The sequence below is a fragment of the Haliotis cracherodii genome, unplaced genomic scaffold (assembly GCF_022045235.1).
Source record: "Haliotis cracherodii isolate W230 unplaced genomic scaffold, xgHalCrac1.p SCAF_9, whole genome shotgun sequence".
Taxonomy (NCBI): domain Eukaryota; kingdom Metazoa; phylum Mollusca; class Gastropoda; order Lepetellida; family Haliotidae; genus Haliotis; species Haliotis cracherodii.
Window position 1 is genome coordinate 1894393 of NW_027266343.1, and position 27156 is coordinate 1921548.

At 41.6% G+C, this 27156-nt stretch overlaps 1 protein-coding gene across 1 annotated transcript; it reads right to left on the reverse strand.

Annotated features, from left to right (window-relative positions):
* Positions 1–394: 394 nt before the first annotated feature.
* LOC139453236 (tetraspanin-33-like) lies at positions 395–27156 on the reverse strand. Its single transcript, XM_071234860.1, has 8 exons — positions 27075–27156; positions 15101–15759; positions 9501–9689; positions 7947–8135; positions 7040–7174; positions 2095–2142; positions 1508–1624; positions 395–478 (listed from the first exon to the last, which is right to left on the reverse strand). Exons 1-8 carry the CDS (start codon positions 27088–27090, stop codon positions 395–397), a joined length of 1437 nt encoding a protein of 478 aa, XP_071090961.1. The 5' UTR covers positions 27091–27156.

Genomic DNA, 27156 nt, shown 5'->3' on the forward strand with positions numbered 1-27156 from the left:
TGCAATTGTAATTTCCAGTGTTATAGAAATCCATTTGTCTAGATCGCATTACAAATATGTTCATTCTATATTGCTCCATTGACATTACTGATGATTGAGAGACATGGCTTTTGAGACATAGCTGATTTTTGTGAGACGTGACTCGTGAGACATTACTGATGTTTGAGAGACGTGACTCGTGAGACATACATGATGTTCGATATATATGACTTGTGAGTTATTGCTGAAGTTTGAGAGACGTGACCCGAAAGACATTACTGATGTTTGAGAGACGTGACTCGTGAGACAGTTGTTCGATAGACTGGTCCATGTCCAGGGTGACGTGTGATGGCTATACCTGGTTGTGACAGTGAACGACTGGAGGTTTGGGAGCGACACAACAGACGGGTCCGGATCATGTTCTTCTCAAGAGCCGCCACCTTGCTCGGCTTCTCACAATATGTTTGATGAACAGTGTCGCAAATACAACACCGAGCACCTGTGGATAGACAAATCAACATTCATGTAATACCTAACATATAAATCACTACTACTAATACTGCTGCTACTACTGCTACAACTACTATGACTACTATTGATACTACTATTTCTGCTGCTACTACTACTGCTGCTACGTCTACTACTGCCGCTACTACTATTACCACGGCTGCTGCTATTACTTCTGCAACTACTACTGATACTATTGCTGATACTACTACCATTACTGCTGCTGCTGCTGCTGCTGCTGCTGCTGCTGCTGCTGCTACTACTTCTACAAAGTAACAGGACAAGGGTTTCCCAATAGTCTAAAACCTTTGTCCTTAAACCAAACTAGGATCCGCAGGTTGTGGGTTCGAATCCGAGATTTGCGCCGATAATGATTCTTAGTCTATCAGTACCATACATCGCAGACTGATTTTACTGAATGAAGATCCCCGACCAGCCCTATTATTTCATAGTGCTCATTTATACATAACTCTAGAAAATAGAGCTATGATATTATTGTTAAATAATCTTTAAACTTTATCTCTTTCCATAACTACAGGGGCACGGGTGGCCCAGTCGTCTAAGGCGACGCGATTTGCTGTGCAGTGTTGCGTCCCTTGGGTACGCATGAAGCCTATGATTGTGGGTTCGAATCCCGGTTCGCCCCGATTATGTTTCTAGGTTTGTCAGCACCATACCCGTGCTCTTGGGTTTCACGGAAGTGGTAAACGTCTGAGACCTGCATCACTTCGGGCTTTCCTCCCACATTAAGCTGACACGACGCGATATAACTGGAATACTGTTAAAAGCGGCGTTAAACCCAACTCACTCACTCAGTCACTCACCATAACTACATCGTGTGGGCCTCCATTATTTTCCATTAAGTTCACTTTCTATGAAATATAGTGGTAACCACAGCTTCATAGACGCCAATCTAGGGAATACCCCTCGTTGACACATCTCACATTAAGTTGACGCGTCGTGCATATAAATGAAATATTAGGAATTGTCCATTAGCATCGTTACACATAATGTGACTCACTTGAGGTGTGACAAACGCCAACAGAAGACCACCGATGTATGATTCATTCCCTCGCATCCAGTCCGCCAAGCCACGCATGCAGCCCTTGGTGTTGATTCTGTGGAGTACTTTACTCCTCTGGATATCAACAGAGGCAAGAACCAGAGTAGGCAAACAGCGCTAATGAAGAAGGCAAACATGGGAGTGTGTCGCGGACAAGTATCTCTGGGATTCTGCTTCACGTTATTATAGGAGATAACATTGAGCAATAAGCTATTTGAACATAGAAGCGATTTTAACAAACCGATAATAACCATTTTATGGCCTTAACGTTAATAAGTTTGCTTCATTTGCTCTATAATGCTTTCTGTAAGACAATATACTCGTAGTATGCAGAGGGAATTGTTTCGATAGATATTCGATCCGGATTTAGAATCACATTTTGAAAGTTTGTATATGAGACGTTTTTGTTTTCAAGATTATCAACTGATTTAATACCATCTGACATGCAGTCATTTGCACGTGGAAATGTTAACACGCTGATATACCGAACATGTATTCCGAACATGGAACAACATTGATTTGAGGACTATTTCAAAAATATTTACCGGTTTATTTGTTGTATCGAATCCGCACATGACATTGATATAGTCTCCCTGAAATAAACATTTTAGTAATATATGTGACAGTTTAATATCATATGAGCCAGTTTAATATATGTTACAGTTCAATATCATATGTAACAGTTCAATATCATATGTGACTGTTTAATATCATATGTGACAGTTTAATGTATGTGACAGTTCAATATCATACGAGCCAGTTTAGTATAATAAGAGCCAGTTTAATATCATATGTGACAGTTTAATATATGTGACAGTTCAATATCATATGAGCCAGTTTAATATCATATGTGACAAATTAATATCATATGTAACAGTTTGATATCATATGTGACAAATTAATATCATATGTGCCAGTTTAATATCATATGAGGCAGTTTAATATCATTTGTGACAGTTTAATATCATATGTGCCAGTTTAATAGCATATGTGACTGTTTAATATCATATGGGACAGTTTAACATCATCTGAGCCAGTTTAATATCATATGTGACAGTTTAATATCATATGTGACAGTTTAATATCATATGTGACAGTTTAATAAATGTGACAGTTCAATATCATATGAGCCAGTTTAGTATCATATGTGACAGTTTAATATCATATGAGCCAGTTTAATATCCTTTCATCCAGTTTCAGGTCTATGGGAACTAAGACTTAAAACAAACTTGTGACATCAAAAACACCATTTAAACACCCATCTTAAATAATATATAGCAATGATACTCTACATTTACAAATGAGATCTCTTTATAATATAAAACATGAACCGGCAATCTCATTAAATAATATCTTTTACAAAGACACGATACCTCGCTGCGTGAACATCTGACAACCTACCAATAGAATGTCGCGTCAGGTGAACCCGAAGCGAACCTTGACCGACCAGTCTGACTGAAGGATGCATGGGGTCTTGAGATGTCAGCTACATAAAACAATTCGGCTTCATTGTCTTTACCACCTGAATTCGCAAATGTCTATTCAACAAAAGAAACCCACACAGAACACAAATTTCATTCGATGGTACTCCCTTTTGGGTGTAGATGCCTTGACACTCAGAAACAACAGGGTGTATACAATATCCTTAACAATATAATGCCGCGGTCTTTATTATTTACATTCGGAACTGGTTGTTTAAATTCGTTTTGATATACAGAAATCACATGTCCTGGTCTGAATGCTTCGCTAACTGGTACCGGGATTTAGGAGCCTCGACGCTGATTGGCCGATTGGAAAGCTGACTCGACTTCCTATTAAGGAATTGACAGACCTTCATACGCAGAGATATCGCAGTAAAAGATCTGATATTATAGGGATTGTATGAAAATTGAGTATAATCCGCCGAGGTACGATGAAACATTATTAACCAAGTCACCGAGCCTGACCCTCCGATCCTAATATTGGTCATGAGATGAATGGAACCAACCCAAATAGAAATCCATATAGAGCGTTATTAACAAATAATAACAACTTATATACTTAAAGTGTATGTAGTGTACTTACGGACGTGGCTATACAATATCTTAAGGTATATATATGGTAATTACGAGGTGGAATATGCATCATGATGCCTTATATAAGGTGATATAAGGTACTTACAGGCCCTAATGTGCAACATGACGCCTTATATTAGGTGATGTAAGATACTTACAGGCTCTAATGTTGAGCATGACGCCTTATATAAGATGATGTAAGATACTTACAGGCTCTAATGTGAAGCATGACGCCTTATATAAGGTGATGTAAGGTACTTACAGGCTCTAATGTGCAGCATGACGCCTTATATAAGATGATGTAAGGTACTTAGAGGCTCTAATGTGCAGCATGACGCCTTATATAAGGTGATGTAAGGTACTTACAGGCTCTAATGTTCAGCATGACGCCTTATATAAGGTGATGTAAGGTACTTACAGGCTCTAATGTGCAGCATGACGCCTTATATTAGGTGATGTAAGGTACTTACAGGCTCTAATGTGCAGCATGACGCCTTATATAAGAATATGTAAGGTACTTACAGGCTCTAATGTGCAGCATGACGCCTTATATAAGATGATGTAACGTACTTACAGGCTCTAATATGCAGCATGACGCCTTATATAAGGTGATGTAAGGTACTTACAGGCTCTAATGTGAAGCATGACGCCTTATATAAGATGATGTAAGATACTTACAGGCTCGAATGTGAAGCATGACGCCTTATATAAGATGATGTAAGGTACTTACAGGCTCTAATGTGCAGCATGACGCCTTATATAAGGTGATATAAGGTACTAACAGGCTCTAATGTGCAGTATGACGCCTTATATAAGATGATGTAAGGTACTTACAGGCTCTAATGTGCAGCATGACGCCTTATATAAGATGATGTAAGGTACTTAGAGGCTCTAATGTGCAGCATGACGCCTTATATAAGGTGATGTAAGGTACTTACAGGCTCTAATGTTCAGCATGACGCCTTATATAAGGTGATGTAAGGTACTTACAGGCTCTAATGTGCAGCATGACGCCTTATATAAGGTGATGTAAGGTACTTACAGGCTCTAATGTGCAGCATGACGCCTTATATAAGAATATGTAAGGTACTTACAGGCTCTAATGTGCAGCATGACACCTTATATAAGATGATGTAACGTACTTACAGGCTCTAATATGCAGCATGACGCCTTATATAAGGTGATGTAAGGTACTTACAGGCTCTAATGTGAAGCATGACGCCTTATATAAGATGATGTAAGATACTTACAGGCTCGAATGTGAAGCATGACACCTTATATAAGATGATGTAAGGTACTTACAGGCTCTAATGTGCAGCATGACGCCTTATATAAGGTGATATAAGGTACTAACAGGCTCTAATGTGCAGTATGACGCCTTATATAAGGTGATGTAAGGTACTTACAGGCTCTAATGTGCAGCATGACGCCTTATATAAGATGATGTAAGGTACTTACAGGCTCTAATGTGCAGCATGACGCCTTATATAAGGTGATGTAAGGTACTTACAGGCTCTAATGTTCAGTATGACGCCTTATATAAGGTGATGTAAGGTACTTACAGGCTCTAATGTGCAGTATGACGCCTTATATAAGATGATGTAAGGTACTTACAGGCTCTAATGTGCAGTATGACGCCTTATATAAGGTGATGTAAGATACTTACAGGCTCTAATGTGCAGTATGACGCCTTATATAAGATGATGTAAGGTACCTACAGGCTCTAATGTGCAGTATGACGCCTTATATAAGATGATGTAAGGTACTTACAGGCTCTAATGTGCAGCATGGCGCCTTATATAAGGTGATGTAAGGTACTTACAGGCTCTAATGTGCAGTATGACGCCTTATATAAGATGATGTAAGGTACTTACAGGCTCTAATGTTCAGTATGACGCCTTATATAAGGTGATGTAAGATACTTACAGGCTCTAATGTGCAGTATGACGCCTTATATAAGATGATGTAAGGTACTTACAGGCTCTAATGTGCAGCATGACGCCTTACATAAGAATATGAAAGGTACTTACAGGCTCTAATGTGCAGTATGACGCCTTATATAAGATGATGTAAGGTACTTACAGGCTCTAATGTTCAGTATGACGACTTATATAAGGTGATGTAAGATACTTACAGGCTCTAATGTGCAGTATGACGCCTTATATAAGATGATGTAAGGTACTTACAGGCTCTAATGTGCAGCATGACGCCTTATATAAGAATATGTAAGGTACTTACAGGCTCTAATGCAGCATGACGCCTTATATAAGATGATATAAGGTACTTACAGGCTCTAATGTGCAGCATGACGCCTTATATAAGGTGATGTAAGGTACTTACAGGCTCTAATGTGCAGTATGACGCCTTATATAAGGTGATGTAAGGTACTTACAGGCTCTAATGTGCAGTATGACGCCTTATATAAGATGATGTAAGGTACTTACAGGCTCTAATGTGCAGTATGACGCCTTATATAAGGTGATGTAAGGTACTTACAGGCTCTAATGCAGCATGACGCCTTATATGAGGTGATGTAAGGTACTTACAGGCTCTAATGTGCAGCATGACGCCTTATATAAAGTGATGTAAGGTACTTACAGGCTCTAATATGCAGCATGACGCCTTATATAAGGTGATGTAAGGTACTTACAGGCTCTAATATGCAGCATGACGCCTTATATAAGGTGATGTAAGGTACTTACAGGCTCTAATGTGCAGCATGACGCCTTATATAAGGTGATGTAAGGTACTTACAGGCTCTAATGTGCAGCATGACGCCTTATATAAGGTGATGTAAGGTACTTACATGCTCTAATATGCAGCATGACGCCTTATATAAGGTGATGTAAGGTACTTACATGCTCTAATATGCAGCATGACGCCTTATATAAGGTGATGTAAGGTACTTACAGGCTCTAATGTGCAGCATGACGCCTTATATAAGGTGATGTAAGGTACTTACAGGCTCTAATGTGCAGTATGACGCCTTATATAAGATGATGTAAGGTACTTACAGGCTCTAATGTTCAGTATGACGCCTTATATAAAGTGATGTAAGGTACTTACATGCTCTAATATGCAGCATGACGCCTTATATAAGGTGATGTAAGGTACTTACAGGCTCTAATATGCAGCATGACGCCTTATATAAGGTGATGTAAGGTACTTACAGGCTCTAATGTGCAGCATGACGCCTTATATAAGGTGATGTAAGGTACTTACAGGCTCTAATGTGCAGCATGACGCCTTATATAAGGTGATGTAAGGTACTTACATGCTCTAATATGCAGCATGACGCCTTATATAAGGTGATGTAAGGTACTTACAGGCTCTAATATGCAGCATGACGCCTTATATAAGGTGATGTAAGGTACTTACAGGCTCTAATGTGCAGTATGACGCCTTATATAAGGTGATGTACATGTAAGATACTTACAGGCTCGAATATGCAGCATGACACGGGCACGGCACACCTCTCTGCACTAGGGTTGCTGGCGGAGCAGTTGAAATAGCGGTTGAGCTGCCAGTCCATGTAGCCGATTTTATTGTGGCTCATGCCGCAGCACTGGAACTGAGTTAGTGAGTAAGATAATTTAACAGAATTTGAACAGGACGTCAGTTTTATCACAGCATGTCAGCTTGGTGTGGAAGAAGGCCCGAAGTAAGGTAGGTCTTAGAAGTTTACGTGTATGCACGGGTATGGTTCTGACAAACCAAGAAACATAATCGGGGCGAATTTTAGATTTGAATACTCGATCTCAGGTTTCTGGCACGCCTAAGGGACGCAACTCCTAAGGGACGGACTTGGAGTGAGTGAGTATGGTTTAGCACCGCTTTTTCAGCAATATTCTAGCAATATCACGGCGGGGGACACCAGAAATGGGTTTCACACATTTTACATATGTCGGGAATCGAACCCGGGTCTTTGGCGTGACGAGCGCACGCTTTAACCACCAGGCTACCCGACCGCCCGTCGGACTTGGACATGACGGGGGTGGGGGGTACATTGACCCTCATGTCAAGCTACGATTACGACAATAAATACTTTCGAGATTTACAATACGTAATTAAAATTATTCCGATTATGGACATACAAGCAAAGATTGTCTTCCTTGTGTGCTTTTCAAAGGCAGAAACACTGGAGAAAATATTATTCTCTCACTTTCCATGGACATGTATAAATAGCATCTGTACAGTATCGGGCGCATTTCTCTATACAAGAGAACAGAACATTGGTTGAATTCAGTATGTATTTTGTACATTGTTTACATGCACTGTGAGCAGTCCATTCCTTGTATGATCGATGTCTGTGGGTTTAATAATACAGCTGGATATACATGTACCTCTTTCTGTATCAGATCGACCCATTTCCGTTTCTCGTCGTCGTCATGGTAACGCTTGATGGCGTCCTTCAGTATGGTCTCTGGTCCAGACAGGAGAGACTCCCTGGCCTCTGGCATGGTGTAGAACACGAATACCAGGATGCCAATACCCACCTGGATGAACAGCACTACCACGAGGCACACGCGGAACTGGAACAGTGAGTGAGTGAGTGAGTGAGTGAGTGAGTGAGTGAGTGAGCGAGTGGGTGGTCGAGTGGGTGGTCGAGTGAGTGAGTAAATTCATGGCGTTTCAATTTAATGTGGGAAGAAAAATTGAAGTGATGCGGGTATCAAACGTTTATTACCTTGATGAGTGACCCATGAGCACGAGCACGGTGCTAACAAACCTAGATATGTAATTGGAGCGAATCGGGATTCGACCCCACATTTCTGCGAGACGTAACTCTGCACAGGGAATTGCGGCACCTTAGCCGACTGGGCCTCCCGTGGGTTGAACCTGCTTTGGAAGTTGTGAAAAATTCGTGATATATCCGCAGATGCGTGAAAATTGATGCCGACAAACTAAGGGTCAATATTGAGGCGAGATTAGAACCTACAACTAGCGGACCCTTGCAGCTAAGGAGCGCCTTCCTACGATATTTAAGTGGCTTTACTATACTGGGCCACAATCTTATCTTCACTAAAAAAAACTTAAACGTGTTTGGATTATTTAAACTAGTGCAAGTCTTTGACCCAAGCTGATATCCACAGGACGCACAAATATTGAGATCACGCAAAAAGCGACAAATGCATCTTCTGTTACGGACTTGTTCTCCCTTACATTTGCTCTTGAAATCAACCTCTCGTATTTTAGCCACATTTATGTACTTGATCACGTCAAAGGTAAACATGCAAAAACGAAATAAGTCAAGTTGTCAGATGTTTGGACATGTATGATAATGTTTCAAGGTGTACCCCTGGATCGGAAAAGTCCCTTACCCTGCACTTTTAAAACGTCATTAATACTTAACCGGATGTTTTTCATACTATAATGTGCATCTACTTCTACTAGCGTGTTGTTTTGCGCCGATACCAGCAATATTCCAGGCTGATCGCGGCGGTTTGTAAATATTCGAAAAACGGGGGGTTGATGTATTGATCAATGCCCCAACGCCGTCGGGGTACGATGACACGCAATCAACCACGTCACCGAGCCTGACTACTCGATCCATTTTAGTAACTCTAACGACAAGCATATAGGTCTTTGGGGACCTGTGCTGAACCGTATTCGACACGGATCTGTTTGAACATTATGATACAAATGAGGCTAATGATGGCGATGATGTCGCTGCTCGTGAAGATGAAGATGAAGGAGACGATGGTGGTGATGATGTGATGGTGATGAGGATAACGATGATAAACAAAATAATATACTTCCCATAAGGGCATGCATTTTATGAAATTATTTGCAGTATATTTTCACTGAGCATCAAAACAGAAAGGAGTACCCATGTTGGTATTCGAACACGGATCTCCGACGAGAGGAAATAAGACTTTTAACCACCAGTCACTTACAATCTTCAACAAGCGTACGTTTTCCCTGAGAGCGCCTAGAAAGCCGAAGAAGGCGACGATGAAGATGGTGCAGCCCACGATGCACAGCATGACGGCGGGGTCGAGGAAGAAGTAGACGCCCCCGGCGAATATCTGCCCCTTGGACGTCAGGGTCCAGTAGCCGAAACCGAACCCCACCACCCCGGCCACCTGCATGGTATCAAAATCATAGAGAGTTTGTTTGTAGTGCGCGTGAAACTGTCAGTATTTCACTGAAGCATAAATATTGAACATTAAATAAAAACAACAAAACCCTTTCCAGAATACATGAAACCTTTGATAAGAGTCGATTGAACGATTCCGACTATATCATCATCTTCCCCAAATAAGGGCGTTAACTAACTATAAAAGTCATGTGGAAACTGGATTGATATAGTCGATTAACTACCTTGCCTCGGCAAGATGCTATACCATGAGGATGTGTTTATGAATCACTATCAAAATGGTGATGCTACCAGGTGTACATGGTCCACGAATCCCGTCCCACAGGTGCCACCGTCACAAACACATACAAGGGCAAGTCAATTGTGCACCTCAAAAAACACATATGGTACAAGTCAACAAAAGGAATTGCATCAGACATCATTTTTGTCATTGACGCAAAGAATTTGGAAACGTCCTTCACATAAATCCAGTTGGAAGCCCTTGAAATTATACCACAAACCGTGCAATTTCCTTTATGTGAAAATGCAGAAGTTGAACCACGGTAACATGATTAACTTCTTAAAGCCGTCCAAATGTTCGTGTCAGATACATCACGATCCAAGTGAGATTTGATATTTTGATTTACCCATGTAAAACTATTTACTCTTTAAAATCTACTGTCTGCTTTTATTTGTCCCTGTATTTGATTGTATTTAAACATATGGAAACTACATACAAGCGGAGAGGGTATTATAATATGTTGTACAACTCCCATTCGTATACTTATCGAAGGATCAGACTAATGCCCAGTATCCCATGCTTGGGATGCTAGAAATGGTTAACACTAAATTACAAACATTAGAGCAGTGTGTGGGTGAATGTTGCTTTACGACGCAGTCTGCAACAATGCAGCTATATCATGTCAAATAATCATCATCCCGAGGCAAGTGAGTTAACTGACTATAAAAGTCCATTTTCCACCCTTGCCGAACTGGGCTGGTATTATGGAGTTACATTTTAGCTGGACTAATGAGTCTATGCATAGTCCAATCACAATCGTGCAACGAAATAGAAATCCGGTTCGTAAACTGTCATGCAGATGTCGGTCGATTGCAGGATTTGCAAAGCATGTGCTCCCCCAACTCGTTGTCAAGAGATATTTTCCAAATCTTTTCAGGTTTTTAATCAAAGTGCTCACGTGATTTTGCGATGTAAGACACGTTTAATCACAATATAGATCTTGATTATCGGTCAGATCGTCTTGACTGGGCGCCGCCATTTTGTTTGAAGCAAATGCAAGTGATAAGAGGGGTGGAATCTGATTGGTCCATAGGAGAGGCATAGAAAGGACATAATTCGTAATAACCACTGGTGGCGCTACGATCGAGCCTAGTAATTCCTGCCTAGTTCGGCAAGGGTGGAAACTGGACTTTTAAAGTCAGTTAACTCTCAAGCCTCGGGAAGATGGTAAAATATTCGAGTCTGGACCGGCCTAACCAGTGACTGAACGCATAAGCAACGATCCACGCCATCGGGGCACGATGACATGCTATCAACCAAATCACTGACCACCAATGCTCTTTAATCTGATCCTACGACAAGCATGGGATACTGGGTATTAGTCTGATCCTTCGACAAGCATGGGATACTGGGTATTAGTTTGATCCTACGACGAGCATGGGATACTGGGCATTAGTCTGATCAATGTATGGATAGGATACTGGGTATTAGTCTGATTCTTCGACAAGCATGGGATACTGAGTCTTAGTCTGATCCTACGACCAGCATGGGATACTGGGCATTAGTCTGATCAATGCATGGATGGGATACTGGGTATTAGTCTGATCAATGCATGGATAGGATACTGGGTATTAGTCTGATCAATGCATGGATAGGATACTGGGTATTAGTCTGATCAATGCATGGATAGGATACTGGGTATTAGTCTGATCCTACGACAAGCATGGGGTACTGGGTATTAGTCTGATCCTACGACAAGCATGGGATACTGGGCATTAGTCTGATCAATGCATGGATGGGATACTGGGTATTAGTCTGATCAATGCATGGATAGGATACTGGGTATTAGTCTGATCAATGCATGGATAGGATACTGGGTATTAGTCTGATCCTACGACAAGCATGGGGTACTGGGTATTAGTCTGATCCTACGACAAGCATGGGGTACTGGGTATTAGTCTGATCCTACGAACAGCATGGGATACTGAGTATTAGTCTGATCCTGAGACAAGCATGGAATACCGGGTATTAGTCTGATTCTTCAACAAGCATGGAGTACTGGGTATTAGTCTGATCCTACGACGAGCATGGGATACTGGGCATTAGTCTGATCCTACGACAAGCATGGGATACTGGGCATTAGTCTGATCAATGCATGGATGGGATACTGAGTATTAGTCTGATCCTACGACAAGCATGGGATACTGGGCATTAGTCTCATCAATGCATGGATGGGATACTGAGCATTAGTCTCATCAATGCATGGATGGGATACTGAGTATTAGTCTGATCCTACGACAAGCATGGGATACTGGGCATTAGTCTGATCAATGCATGGATAGGATACTGAGTATTAGTCTGATCCTACGACCAGCATGGGATATTGGGTATTAGTCTGATCCTACGACAAGCATGGGATACCGGGCATTAGTCTAATCCTACGACAAGCATGGGATACTCGGTATAAGTCTGATCCTTAAACAAGCATGGGGTACTGGGTATTAGTCTGATCCTACGACAAGCATGGGAAAACGGACATTGGTCTGATCTTACATGGATGGAATACTAGATATTATTCGTCTCCTGGGGCAGTAAAGGCCAACCAGCCAATTATCGCCCGTATATAGTTACACAACCATTTCTTGTTTCTTTTATTTTGAACCACCATCAAACATGGGTGTGTTTCCTTTGCCCGGCAGTTGGTATTATCGCGTGTATAAAGTACCAAAACAGATTAACCCTCTGTCGCCTTAATGACAAATGGCTATTAATGGACTCTGCAAGGATTTATTAAGATTATGGAAAGGGTTTTGTGGCTTTATTTAGACCTAAATCATCCATATTTCAAAAGGAAAAGACCAATAATGCACCAATAATAAATATGGACTATCACACTTGTATTGAAACTTTTGGGCATAGTTCAGAAATTTTTCCCATTCCAGTATATAGTATTATACGAGGGCTGGCTGAAACGTTCTAAGCCTAACTGTGAAAGACCCGTACCAAGTCGATGGTTTTCATTTATTTCTCCACATGGTCCCCTTCCAGGTTTACACACTTTTGCTGCAAGGCCTGGATGCCGGTCAAGAAGAAACTTTCTTCAGCCACCCTAAAAAAGTCATTCACAGCGGAAATGACGCCATCATTACTAGGAAAATGGCGACCGGCTAGTTTCTTTTTCATTTTGGGAAACAGGTGGAAGTCTCACGGGGCCAAATCGGGTGAATAAGGGGGATGGTCAATGAGTTCGAAATCACAATCATGGATCGCTGACAAGGCAACCACCGATTTGTGAACAGGAGCATTGTCTTGGTGGGTCAGGACTCCTTTAGTGAGCATTCCCCGTCGCTTAACTTTGATAGCTTCACGCAACTGTCTCAGTAGGTCAGCATAATATCTTCTATTGATAGTCTGGCCTTTTCCAATCCAAGATAGTCAATCAGCAGAATACCCTTGGAATCCCCAAAGACTGAAGCCATCAGCTTTCCAGCAGAAGGAACCGATTTGGCCCTTTTTTTTGGGGGGGGGGGGGGTCCGGATGCTTCCATTGTTTAGACTGAATTTTGGTTTCTGGTTGAAAGTGATGAATCCAGGTCTCATCCATGGTTACAAATCGGGCCAAAACATCATCGGGATCTGCTTCAAAACGGCATAAATTGTCACGGGACGTCAGGAATCTGAGTCAGGTTTCTGATCCGCTGTCAAGAGCTTTGGCACCCATCTTGCAGAAACCTTTGTCATGCCCAACTCGTTGGTGATAATGTGCTCAACCCTCTCATGAGAGATGCCCACAACACTGGCAATATGTCGAGTGGTCAATTGTCGATCAGCCATCACCATGTCATGCACCCGGGTAATGTTTTCCGGAATTGTTTCTTTTGAAGGCCTTCCTGGACGCGGGTCATCGTCAAGGCTCTCTCTGCCACGCTTAAATTCCGCAGCCCACTTCATTACAGTGGAAAAGGAAGGGGTATCATCCCCTAAAGTGGAGACCATGTCAGCATGTATCAGTGTTGGAGTTAGCCCTTTCAGTTGCAGGTACTTGATGACTGCTCCATAGCCAGTTTTGTCCATTTCTGGTGATTTCAATGGGTAGGTTCACAAGATGGTCTGGTACAAAGACAATAATAACACTACAGTTGCAGTTCTTATGTCTATGATTCATTAAATGATTGTACTTTTGGTGTCAAAAGTTTGTTTCAATCCGATTGAGATATCCCACCTTAGGCTTAGAACTTTTCAGCCAGCCCTCGTAGCAACAAATGAAATCATCACGATGAACATGTATTAACAGAAATAGAGGCTGATTGTGTTCGCGGAATCCCGGTTCAACAAATTGATTAATCAGATGAAACCTCATCCATTATCGGACCTCCTGTCGCTTTATTAACTACTGCAGTCCTCATGAAATAAGTATGAGGTTCTCGTTTGAGTGCGGGATATTAACTTCAAGTGATGATTTCTAACATTCATCAAAAGAGCTGAGCTCGTATGCTCTTCTGCCGCACTAGACATCACATTTGACAATTTCATCTCAATAAACAATCAAACCAGGAGATCGATTTGACAGACACTATTTAACTGTAGTCGTCATGTGGAGAATCCTCGAACGATGCTTCTGTTTCAAATGATGATCTTTCCATCGGTCTCACTGCTAAATCGCTGTGCCGAAACAAGCGCTCGGTCCGATTGACATAGGATCATGTGAATAAACACATCTGAGTGAGCATTAATCGTCCAGTCATTACGGAGTTTCAAAATGTTGACCTACAGGCACTAAATATGTCATCGTTGGGTCCCTTTGAAAGGAGCTTAGTTCGGGTCATTTGGAACTTCTTGCTTCAAGTTATTCAAAAGCCACCTTTTGTCAGATAACTCGAATTGCGATACATACATCTCGTTCTTAATGATAAATATACTTACACTGGTTCACTCACACAACACATATTAAAACGTCTAGACTTATACAAAAACTGGCCAAAGGATCGTGAAGTAGTCTTCTTTACATTGATGAGATATAGAATTGCTTTTATTTTCTTCCTAGTTTTAAAAGGAAAATGTTTTTGTTACCCGCTGCAAGTTTTTAATAAAAATACAACTCTGTCAGATGAAAACGCAGAACAGGCTCACAATGTCATATCATACAATACTTGTACACGAAAACAAATAAAACTCACCCAGAATAGAAAATTGAAGATAAATATTGAATACTTCAGAAAGAGTCCACACAGGTATTCCCTCCGGTAATTGGCAGGGGTCATCCGTCGTTCCGGTACATACAACTCAGTGCTGGAATCCTGCTCGTCCTCCTCCTCTGTTCCTGTCTCCCTCAGCGAACTGTACTGTCCCGGAGACGTTTCATCATCCCCTTTATTGTCCTCTCGTGTAACAGAACTGCTCACCGAAGGTCCAGCTCCGGCTGGTCCATAAGATAAACACGTCTCTTGAACCTCTGCACACGGTCGTAAGGGGTCACTGAACGTGACCCTCACAGGGTTATCTCCCCTTGAGTTATCTCCCCTTTTATCGAAACATTGCAGTTGCACATTAGGTTTTCCTGATTTTGAAGCTGTGTCTGCAGGTAGATTTTCGGGTGGTTCCGTCACAGTAGGTTTATGTGGTTGTACTAATGGTCTTTGATCTGTTGTGGCACTTTGTAATCTCCATGGATTGTTTTGACGGTTGTCGTTTGAAGGGCCTGGAAGTGTCGGCCAACAGAGGGCGGCACCTGTCTTCACAACATGGTCTCCCGGTGAAGCCGGGACCCCACCTGCATCAATGTGTGTGTCTTCTTCAGAATCCATGAAAAGGATCTCTTCTTCGTCTGCAATGGGCGCTGAAACAGGATCGTGTCATGTTTAGAAAGTTTGGAAATCTTTGTTACAGCAGAACGTTGTGAAGTAGAGATCGAAGCTCATCATCACAATCAATTTATTATATATACGTCTGCGAGGGTGCGGCGAGGCGAGGGTGGAACACCGGAGGAACACACATTTGATTTGTACAAATCAATTATAGGCTTCTCGCTCATCTCACATAGGATGAGGACCACAGGCTTCTCGCTCAATATAAAAATAACACCACACCTATATAATGGTTCAGAGCTGTGCTCACTCTATCACTTTTCATGAAGGAGTGGACCCGTGAAGATCCGGGGTAGAATAGGTCTTCAGCAACCCATTCTTGTCGTAAAAGGGGACTATGTCGACAAACGGGATCGGGTGGTCAGGTTCGCTAACTTGGTTGATGCATGTCATCGTATCCCTTTTGCGTAGATCGATGCTCAAGATGTCAATCACTGGATTGTCTGGTCCAGACTTGAGTATTTACAGACCGCCGTCATATAGCTGGAATATATTTTTGAGTGCGGCGTTAAACAACAAACAAACATAACGGAGTGGGTACACAATTAGAGAGGTAAAGTACAGCTCGTCTTTGAGGGATATCTCTGTGTGCATCATAAAAGTTCATGGGGGAGTAGAATCGTTTGAACGTGAGAAAAGAAGTGAATACAGGCTACCTGGGCGTAGATGACCTGTGCGGGTAATAGGCAGAGGTGAGATGGCATCGGGGAATAGGCCTAAACACACAATAATTATGCAGTCCATACCTGGGGTGGTGCTTTCCATCTTAGACGTAAACATCCATTTTGGCTTTCTTCTTATATTCAAATGACATAATAAAAATCGGATATATTGTTCAAAGGGGCATTGAACCCAACTCACCGACCACCTCATTGCTGTTCAATCACAAAGGCAATCGGATACCCTATTTGTAGCCGTCCCAGCTTGACTTGGAAATCACTGTGCCTATTTATAGAACGTCCAACAAATGCATGTACTTCAATGAAGAGTCGCTACTTTCTTTCACACGTTTATTTGTCAAGACGCTACACGTCAAGATTGGACCTGCGGCCTTCTTAACTTTCTTCCCCACCTTCCCCAAAGGCCTCCTGAGTGTCTTTTCCGTATTCTTGTAGTAGAGTGTCTTGAGTATTGTTTCACGCCGCTACCGGCAATTTTCCAGCAATATCTCGGCGGGGGACACCAGAAATTAGCGTCACTTATTTAAGTGGAGTCGTCCAGATTGCTACAGCGTGTGACAAACCGACTGAGCGTCGCCCTACTCCCAAGGCGTGGCTCGACATTCAAACCACTGGTTTGCCGGACCCAAATACGATTATTCACAGGGTGGGTGGTGTCTGGGATTTTATCGAAAAAAGAAATTGTCCCAGACATGTATAATTTTGCTTCTGACAGTTGAAGAAAAGAAAGACATTATCAGCCACGAAAAACATTCTTGCAATCTGTTTTTTGTTAAGTCGGATTTAGGCTCATGGTCGCTAATTCTAGTGTGATCGGAATCTCAGATTAGGACCATCGGTCTGTCAACAACATACGCACACTCGTGGATTTCATAAAATTGGTACACAACATGACCTGTTACGTTAGCTTTACCTCCTTAAATTGACACAACGTGATGTAAGGGAAATATTATTTAAAACGGCGTTAACAAAACTCACTCATTCATTCCGAGTGCCACTGTAGTCTTCATTGCAACATCCATCACGAACCCGTGTTACAATCATCATCATCATCATCATCGCCATCGTCATCAGTTACGTGAGAACATCAGCATCGGTGACGAGAGGTGCCCTCATTTCCCCCGTTGCTGAACATGCGCAGTGACCATTCAGAAGAGAAGTTCACTTCACAGTGTACAGATCGGCATACTTCTGTAGGTTACCCTGCTGGAGAATGTGTTCCATCTACCACGGACAACAATAATTACCAGCGAGTTACCTGGTTCCCTCAACATCCATCATTCTACTGCTTGTTCCTCCGTCACGCTACACGTCGCCCGCTGCCTGTCTATCTCAGGGCTAATTGCCTCTCCTACCGTTCACAATTACTAGTCTATTTCTGATACCGGAGTGAAGGTCTACCAGATTGTACCACAGTTGGTAGCTGTTTGAGGCGCCGTAGGTCTCCGGGACAAGCCGATAAGCTTTCTTGTTGCATTTGACACAACCAGTATGTTTCCTTATAACAAGCCACGCAAGGTTCGAAATGACACCAGCACATCCGGCAAGTCTTGTTTGTACTGCTCTGAACTGCAAACACCTGTGAGTGAGTGAGTGAGTGAGTGAGTGGGTGGGTGGGTGGGTGGGTGAGTTTCTTTGTTTTTTTGTGAGTGGGTGAGTGAGTGCAATCGTCCAGTTAAACCCCGCCTGCCTGTATATTATCAAATCTGGGCCAGACAAACAGGTGACTGAAAATATGACAATCGGGTCACAGAGCACGAAATCGGAGAGCCTGACCATCCGATCCAATGTAGTCGCTCTTCCCACAGCCACGGAGTGCTGAGAACGTATACTTACTGGGACATGAGTAAAAGAACATGTTTTGTAGTAAGACGTATTTGCAGTTCACAACTAGTGATTACTGCCCGTTGTAATGTTTTGCTGTTTATTTTTTGGAATGTCATTGCAATCCTAACCGGGGACACGTGTATAAAAACGTGACAAACTACCCCAGTAGTTAACGTATCACAAGAACTTGAAGAGATTTGCCATTATTAAGGGGTTTACTATATGTTATCATTATAAGGACTAGTTGACTAAAACAGTTAGTTTCTATCGCTGATAAAGACATGAGCGTGTTTAATTGTTGGAATGCAATCTCAATACTGAGTCACTTATATATCTGTTTAGCTGTTAAATATAATGAATCATGCTTGACGCAATGTACTTTTATCACGGAAGGTGTGTGAGGGGCCTTATCGCTCATCCGTCAGAATACAAACATTACCTGACCATTAACTAGAGTTATTCTACCTATATATAAGTCAAAATAAAACTACGATCGTGTTGCTCATTGAAGAGTTACCATAGTGTCGATTCCTACCATAGACGCCTGACGCAGGTCAGTAATATCCGTACACCTGAATTACCATGGTTTTTTTTATAGTTTTAAAATTATGATCCTGTTTGGGATCATGTTTTATATGTAAGAATCCAACATACACGCTTGTTAAAACTTCTTCTGTGACAAGATGATCATTTGCTAATGCTTTTAGTAAACCCCCAATCATGATTGACCATTTTCTCCCCATCAGTTGATGATGCCTCATTTCGCTCGTTCTATTAACATGCACGACCATTCCACTTTGACTGACATACATCACATCGTCATGTGCCAACATGGGGCCATCACTAGACCATGAAACCATACTACATTACTACAACGCCCACCACGATCACAGAAGATAGCCAATACCAGAAATAACACGTTTCCATCAACTTGTCAAAATGTCAATACGACTTGAGCTGTTTATGACAGAGGAGGTATCTAAATGTATATTTCATGGGTGAGTGGTGAAGGAATCGAAGTGATCCGTGTGAAATGACAAAACAAATGTAAATAGACATCACTCAATAAATCGACATTCTCTTGTGAGTCTGATGGGTTAATCGATATATCTCGTGGTTGAATGCTTCACGCTGGTCCTATAATAGGCTTGGATAAGGCATCTTCATTCAGTAAATCCTATGGGATAAATATGATATCCAACACACTTGTTACCAACTCTGTGAATAGCTATCATGTTACAAGATCAGGTTTCAGGCATCCAGTTTTAATCGGTGCTTTTTTTATTCCACTGCTTTGGTTGGCATTTCGTTATCAGCTCTTGCAAAAATAATTTTGCAAAATATTAAGATAAAATGTTTTTAATAGTTTCGGACCGCTTGCTGTGACCAATGTGATTTCTGCTTCTGTTATTGGATAAATATTAACAGAAAGTATCTCGCAGTGAAGTGGATTCAGTAATATCGATTCCATCATAAATAGTCCGTCGCATAATTATTGTGTTAAAACTCATCAGATTGCCCTTAAGAGCTCCGCGGAGCACAACGCGGGTTTAGCGTCACAGACACCTGATCCACAACTGAAAGTTACGTCATTTAATACTGATAAAGTCTTCACTTGGCAACAATGGTGTAACTAACATTGAACGCGGAATGTTTCTGAGAGGGGTGGGGGGGGGGGGGGGGGGTAAGTTTTGCTCTAATCGATTATAGAAAATTATGAATATCGCCAGGTATGGGTTTTATGTCTAATGATGTAGCACCCAGACCGACTTACGTGCAGAGAAACACTACACCATGGAATATATGGTATGTTATACCGGTAGGGGGGAAACAGGGAAGGGTTTTCATTACTCGAGTGTGTGAGGGGTCAAGTTGGGTGTTAGTAAAGTAAACTGCCGGGCAAAGTATTCACCCATGTTTGATGGCGGCTAAACATGATACAAGGTGAGGTGAGGTGAGGTGAAATGGGGTTTAACGTCGCGTCCAAGATTATTGCACTTATATAGCGATGTATGTGTGTGTGTGGCTGCTTCTACTAGTCCGGACTGATGCCGATTTATAGTGCTAGCACACTGAGATACCATGCCGCAGTTTAACATGAATACCCCACTCAGACACAGTATACCGACTCCGAGCCGACCAGTCCTTGTTTTAGCCCCTTAATGCCGAGCACCAGACAGGGTAACAACAAGTACCTTCTTTTAACGTCTTTTGGTATGACGCGGCCGGGGATCGAACCCCGGACCTTCCGCTATCCGGGCGGACGCTCTACCACTAGACCACGGAGACGGTCTACACATGAAACAAACAAGACATGATTATTCGATGGTGATGTATTGGATGCCGCATCATCACTGTGTTTTGGACCTTACGTTCTCAGTGCTTGTTTTGTTACGTTTGTAGGAGGCACGAGTGGCCCAGTCGTCTAAGGCGCCCCGATTCGCTGTGCAGAGTTGCGTCCCTTGGGCACGCCAGAAACCTATGATTGTGGGTTCGAATCTCGGTTCGCCCCGATTATGTTTCTAGGTTTGTCAGCACCATACCCGTGCTCGTGGGTTTCACGGAAGTGGTAAACGTCTCAGACCTGCATCACTGCAGGCTTTCCTCCAACATTAAGCTGACACGCCGCGTTATAACTGGAATACTGTTAAAAGCGGCGTTAAACCCAACTCACTCACTCACTGCTACGTTTGTAATGTTTTGGTCAAATCAAATATCAAGTGTATACTTTCTTTTGCACGTCAGTATATTTCAGTTGCACCTGTACATATCACGTTGCGTCAGCTCATATATATATATTTTTATTAATTGTGTATAAAGGTGTAAAACATATGCCACTTCATCTATGTTATATTGTCTCTTAAGTCAAATTTGGCTGGATGCTCTTATTTCATGCCGTGGTGGTGAAGTCTAGTGACGTACATTGTTCGCTCGTCATACTGAAGATCCGGGTTTGATTCCCAATACGCGTACATTTCTGGTGTCCCCCGACCAGATAATTCTGGAATATTGCTAAAGCGGCGTAAAACCATATTCACTCACTGTTACCTAATATGTTCATTTTAATGTAGTCAATTCTCGGGACGGGACTTGACTGTATATTGTTTTCTGTATTGACAATACACATTATTTCTGCTTCAAACACAACATTCTAAGAAATTAGCAAAACATTGAGAAATCGATATGCGTATGTCATCAGATTGAAGCAACAAACGGAAATTAATATTTACATCGTCAAAACCAGTAATCCCACCACGACATTCACACACACACGTTCGTATTGGAGCATACAATCTGTTGCTTTACAAATACAGCTGTTATGCATCCAACGAAAGATTAAACCTGTTGTTATATGGCAGTGTAGTTCATTGTCAAATAAGATTGCAATTGTTTTATTTTGATTTTATTAAGATTCAGTTGAGGTTCAGAGCACTGTGTTTTGACAATGGTTAGTTGTTAGGAATGTTATACTATCTAATGTGAGCAGTGGTGTGGAAGTCACTATATTTAGATTCTTTTGGAGTCTAGTGCAATCTGAAATTGTCCAGCACAGCTCATCTTCCCGAGGCAAGGGAGTTACTATAAAAGTCCAGTTTCCACCCTGGCTGAACTTGGTGAGGTGAAATTGGGTTTAACGTCGCGTCCAAGATTATTGCACTTATATTGCGACGTGCATGCACGTGTGTGTAAGTGTGTGTGTGTGTGTGTGTGTGTGTGTGTGTGTGTGTGTGTGACTGCTTGTACTAGTCCGGACTGATGCCGATTTATAGTGCTAGCCCACTGGGATACCATGCCGCAGTTTAACATGAATACCCCACTCAGACACAGTATACTGACTCCGAGCCGACCAGTCCTTGCTTTAGCCCCTTAATGCCGAGCGCCAGGCAGGGTAACAACAAGTACCATCTGTTAACGTCTTTTGGTATGACGCGGCCGGGGATCGAACCCCGGACCTTCCATTCTCCGGGCCTGGCTGAACTAGGGAGGAATTGTGTTGAGTTATGTTTTGGCTGGACGAACGAGTCTATGCATAGATTTCGGTCGATTGCAGGATATGCAAAGCATGTGTACCGCCAACTCTGTATGAACAGATATTTCATGTTTTTAATCAAGTGCTCACGTGGCTTGATCCACTTCGCGAAGTAAGACCTGTTTTATTACAATATAGATTTTGATTATCCACAAGATCGTCTTGACTGGGCGTGGCCATTTTATTGGAAGGAGATGCAAATGACATGAGAGGTGGTATGGGAGGGACATGTAAGCGACATAACTCGCAATATAGCCACTGATAGCGCTGCGATCGAGGCCAGAAATTCAAGCCTTGTTCGGCAAGGGTGGAAACATGATTTTTATAGTCAATGGACTCCCTTGTCTCGGGAGGATCAGCACAGCTAGAATAATCCAGTACTGTATAGCGTGCAAGAGCGTGTGTGAGCATGCCTCTCTCATCTCCCATCACATCTCACATTACATCAGGACCAGCGGTTCACCCTGAAGGCCTATTTTGAAAGCTTGACAAGTGTTGCTGCTATATGAATATTATAATCATTGACTTTTTGTTATTTGCACTGCTATTATATTGTAAAATGCCATTGAATTTTGTACTGCCACTCCGTTGTGTACTGCCATGGTAATTACTTTGCAGTAAATTGTTCTGACTTGTAGACCAAGTTAATTTTATAATACAAGTGTTAATTGTATACAATTTCTCTTTGTATGTAGGTTTAGATTTGGGTACAGATTTCTGCCTTAACATAATGTTTCACTTCTGAAGTCGACACGTAACACAGTGTTGTTCTAATAGTGTGTTGACCGCCTCTGTGATTGTACCTTGACACTGAAGAATGCTTGATTCTCATCGGTAAAAATAAGACTAAAATCAAATATTCGATACCTAAATATTAACATGCCCTTAAAACACCAAACATTTAAGTCTGAAAACAACGATCTATCGAGAGCCTACGCATCGATGCATATAACAATGGCGACAGGGGCGGTCGGGTAGTCTAGTGGTTAAAGTGTTCGCTCGTCACGCCGAAGATCCGGGTTCGATTCCCGACATGGGTACAATGTGTTAAGCCCATTTCTGGTGTCCCCGCCGTGATGTTGCTGGAATATTGCTAACAGCGGCGTAAAACCATACTCACTCACTCACCCAATGGCGGCCGGTAACCCATTGGAATTGCGTACGCTCGATATCGGAATATCATCAGATGGTTCTTGTCACTTACTGGTACAAGCGTCATCCCTAAAGACGTTAAAATATGGTACTTGTTGTTACCCCGCCTGGTGCAATCAGGGGATAAAACAAAGACCGATCTGAATCAGTGTAATAGTGTGCCTGAGTGAGGTACATACGATAACCTGCGCCATGGTTTCTCAGTGGACTAGCAGAAGAAAACCCGCATAAGTTCGGACAAGTACAAGCAGCCACGTCGCTATAGAAGTGCAATCATCTTGATTGCGATGTTACACATTTTAACATACGTCACCAATGGTCTCATCATGCCTTCCAACTATGGAAACCTTATGGGGAAGCCTTTGGGTTAAAGCTTTCGCTCGCCACGCTGAAGACCTGGTTTCAATTTACAGCATGGATACACTGAAGACTAAATCTCACTCACTCACTCATTCGCGGCGGAGGCATCTCCGACAACAGTTGTTATTTCGGTTTGTTGTTTCTTGGTTAACGTCGCAATCAAAGATATTCCAGCTATATGAGGGCACCATAAATGATCGAGTCTTGACCAGACAATCCACTGAAGGGAAGTGATTTTGTGCTCATGTCGTCAATGTACAACTGGTATGGATGTGTTGTTGGTGACAGAATTAATTTTTATTTTTACTTCAAAACGAAGTTTATTTTCGGAAAAAAATATTTCAAGTATTCAGAGCTACAGATAAGCTGCGTATTTGCGAAAAGTAATCAAATGTATAAAACAGCATGCCTAAATACCCAATGAAGCTTTTTCAGCCTGTGTACAATGGAGCTTATTTACGATACACAATTACAAGCTAATTTACTTTCCGAGTCAAGCCTATAGTTAGATCCCTTATAATCATCTAAAACATTATTTTATTTTATTTTAAATCTCAAATTGTTAACTCATTTTGGGAAACACTCAATAGAGTGATGAATAGATGAGTGAAATATTGGTTACCCAATGAAAAATGTAATAACACAATTAAAATAAAACCTCTGCAGTGTTGTCATGAAGAAATAAGTATCAGAACACCCCACCCCTACCCCTCTCATGGAAAATGGTCGGTCGGACTTCTTCACTACTTGTATAAGATTGACTGACCCCGTTCTATATAATACACACGATGTTTGACACTGAGGGCTATCTCCGTGGGGGACCGGAGTAGGATAGGTCCCCAACACCCAACTGCTGGTCGTCAGGTAAGACTTGGCTGAGGCTGTGGTTGTCTCTGCGCCATCGTACACTAATTACGTGGATCGCTGCTCATATGTTCTTTCACTGGTTTGCCTGGTCCAGACTCGACTACTGACAGGCCGTAGTGGTGGAACCGGAATATTGTTGACTGCGGCGTCAAACGATCTTCACGTCCTCCCAGGCTTTAATGCGTTGATATATCTGAGCGCACATAGTCACCTTTCGGAGCTGCAAGCTGTCTCACTGGGCTACCGAGCGTTAAATAGAGACAGCAGCGGTTATGACGTAGAAATATGCTCCAAATGTTTCATTTTACTGTACAAGTCAATATTCAGGCATTGCCAAGTTTCGTTGAGCGTGACTGTGCTGGTCAATAAATCATGACATGTATTTTCCTCGCAACACCACCGCTGATATAACATCAGCATTACGGCTTGTTAACATTGCGGCTGTGAGTTTCTGAGATAGTTTTATTATACAGCATCCAATGATGTGGAAACCAAACTAATCATACACGTTATCAACCGATAATATAACAACTACAAGTTATGCGCCAACATGTTGCAATTTATTAGAGTAATATTTGCTAATACACGAGCGATATTGAAGCATTTAGTCATCAAGATTGCTGCTCCATGTCAGTTTGACATGGGAGATAAGGCACCTAGCCGCCATGTATTTATCGTCCCCATTAAGGCACCTAGCCGCCATGTATTTATCGTCCCCATTATCAAGACCACCGACGACTATTTAGTATTTACAAATATGTACTTTTTCAAAATATTACAAAACAACAATACTGATGCATTTTTTGCAAATATCACAATAGCTTTTCAAATTTTCTCCTGTAAATTCTTTCTTCTTAAAACCTTATGTGAGTGAATTGTATTGACATCACTTTCAGCATTATTCAAGCTGTACCAAGTCATAATATAACAGAAAATAGGCATGATCGTATATACGGTTGCTATTTACGAGAAAGCGTTGTGTAATTACATGCAATTAATACGGACAGGTTGGCCTAAAAACGCCTTGTATAAAAGGTCGAAATATGATAATATGTCATTACGTCCAGCTCTGCAGCAGATTGTTATATCAACTAGAAGGTATGCGTCCACATAATGCAATGTGTTAGTGTAATAATTGCTATTCCACGAACAATATTGAAGCATTTAGTCATCAAAATTGTGTCTCCATGTCAGTTTAACAAGGGAGACCATGCAGGCGTGTGGTATATTTGGCCGCTTAGCTTCCAACCCGTGGGTTGTATTTCCTAAATGAATGTACTGAGGCTAGATATAATTCTGTACAGATATTATATCTGTGATATTATCATGCTGGAAATTAAATGGTTGTGATTACTGAATCATTGTTTTGGGGTTGTTGAGTTTTATTTTTGCCATTAACATCAACGTACAATCAAGTAAATTTAAGCACTCGTTTCATTTCATGTGTTTTGGCTTGACGGGAAAATAACGTGACAGCAGTATTGTTAAGCGGCGATGGTGTCGTGATTTTGGAATTCTGATACTTTTATTATGATGAAAAGCAAGAGCATTCAACTCTACCCTCGTTAAAGAGAGATTGTCGTCATTATCATAACCGTCCGACGACTATTTTAGTATTTACAAATTTGTTCTTTGACGTTATGACGAAACAACAATACTGGTGCATTATTTGAAAATAAAACACAAATGTTTTATTCTGGTGTAAATTATGTCTTCTTAAGACCGTACCACGGAACCCCAAGACTTCACAACTTTCTCGTGAAGGGAACAGAACCCGAATATATGGCATGGCGAGCCATCACTTTATCTTTTACGACCTCACCGTTATTAAAATCATAAAGTCTATGTGATATATAGCACTCAATAGTCAATACTCAATACTCGTAATACCGTAATACATAAACATATATCTGGTCTTTCATACACAATGTAATAAAAAAACGATATTGCATTTAGTCTATCGCTACAGCCAGAACTTGATAAATAGTAGTAAACACACGTCTAAGTCAAGATCATCCGCTAGACCGAGATGTTATAGTAATTTTCAGCTTAACTATGGAATAATCATGGCATATCGATATATCATATCTCAAATGGCACTATTTACATTTTGAGAACATTTGCCGTAGAAACAAACATCTGTTGAAACTTTCTGACTTTTCCTCAAATTTGCTGCTTAAAACCCTGTAAGCCATACAGATCTTATCTAATGTATAAATAACAATTTGACGGGAAAGCCAAGTCAATCCAGTTGTAAAAACGGCCTGCATATATAGATCTATGTTTTATACGAAGCGGCAAAACCCAATAGTTCAAGAGTCGGCGGTTTGAGTGAGAATATATTTGCGAAGAATATACAAAAGTTACGTACCTTGAGGTCTTGACATATTTAAGTGCGCTGAAATTGCCCATATAACTGTGTGTTTCTCTCTTTTTGGCTATTTTGGAATCAC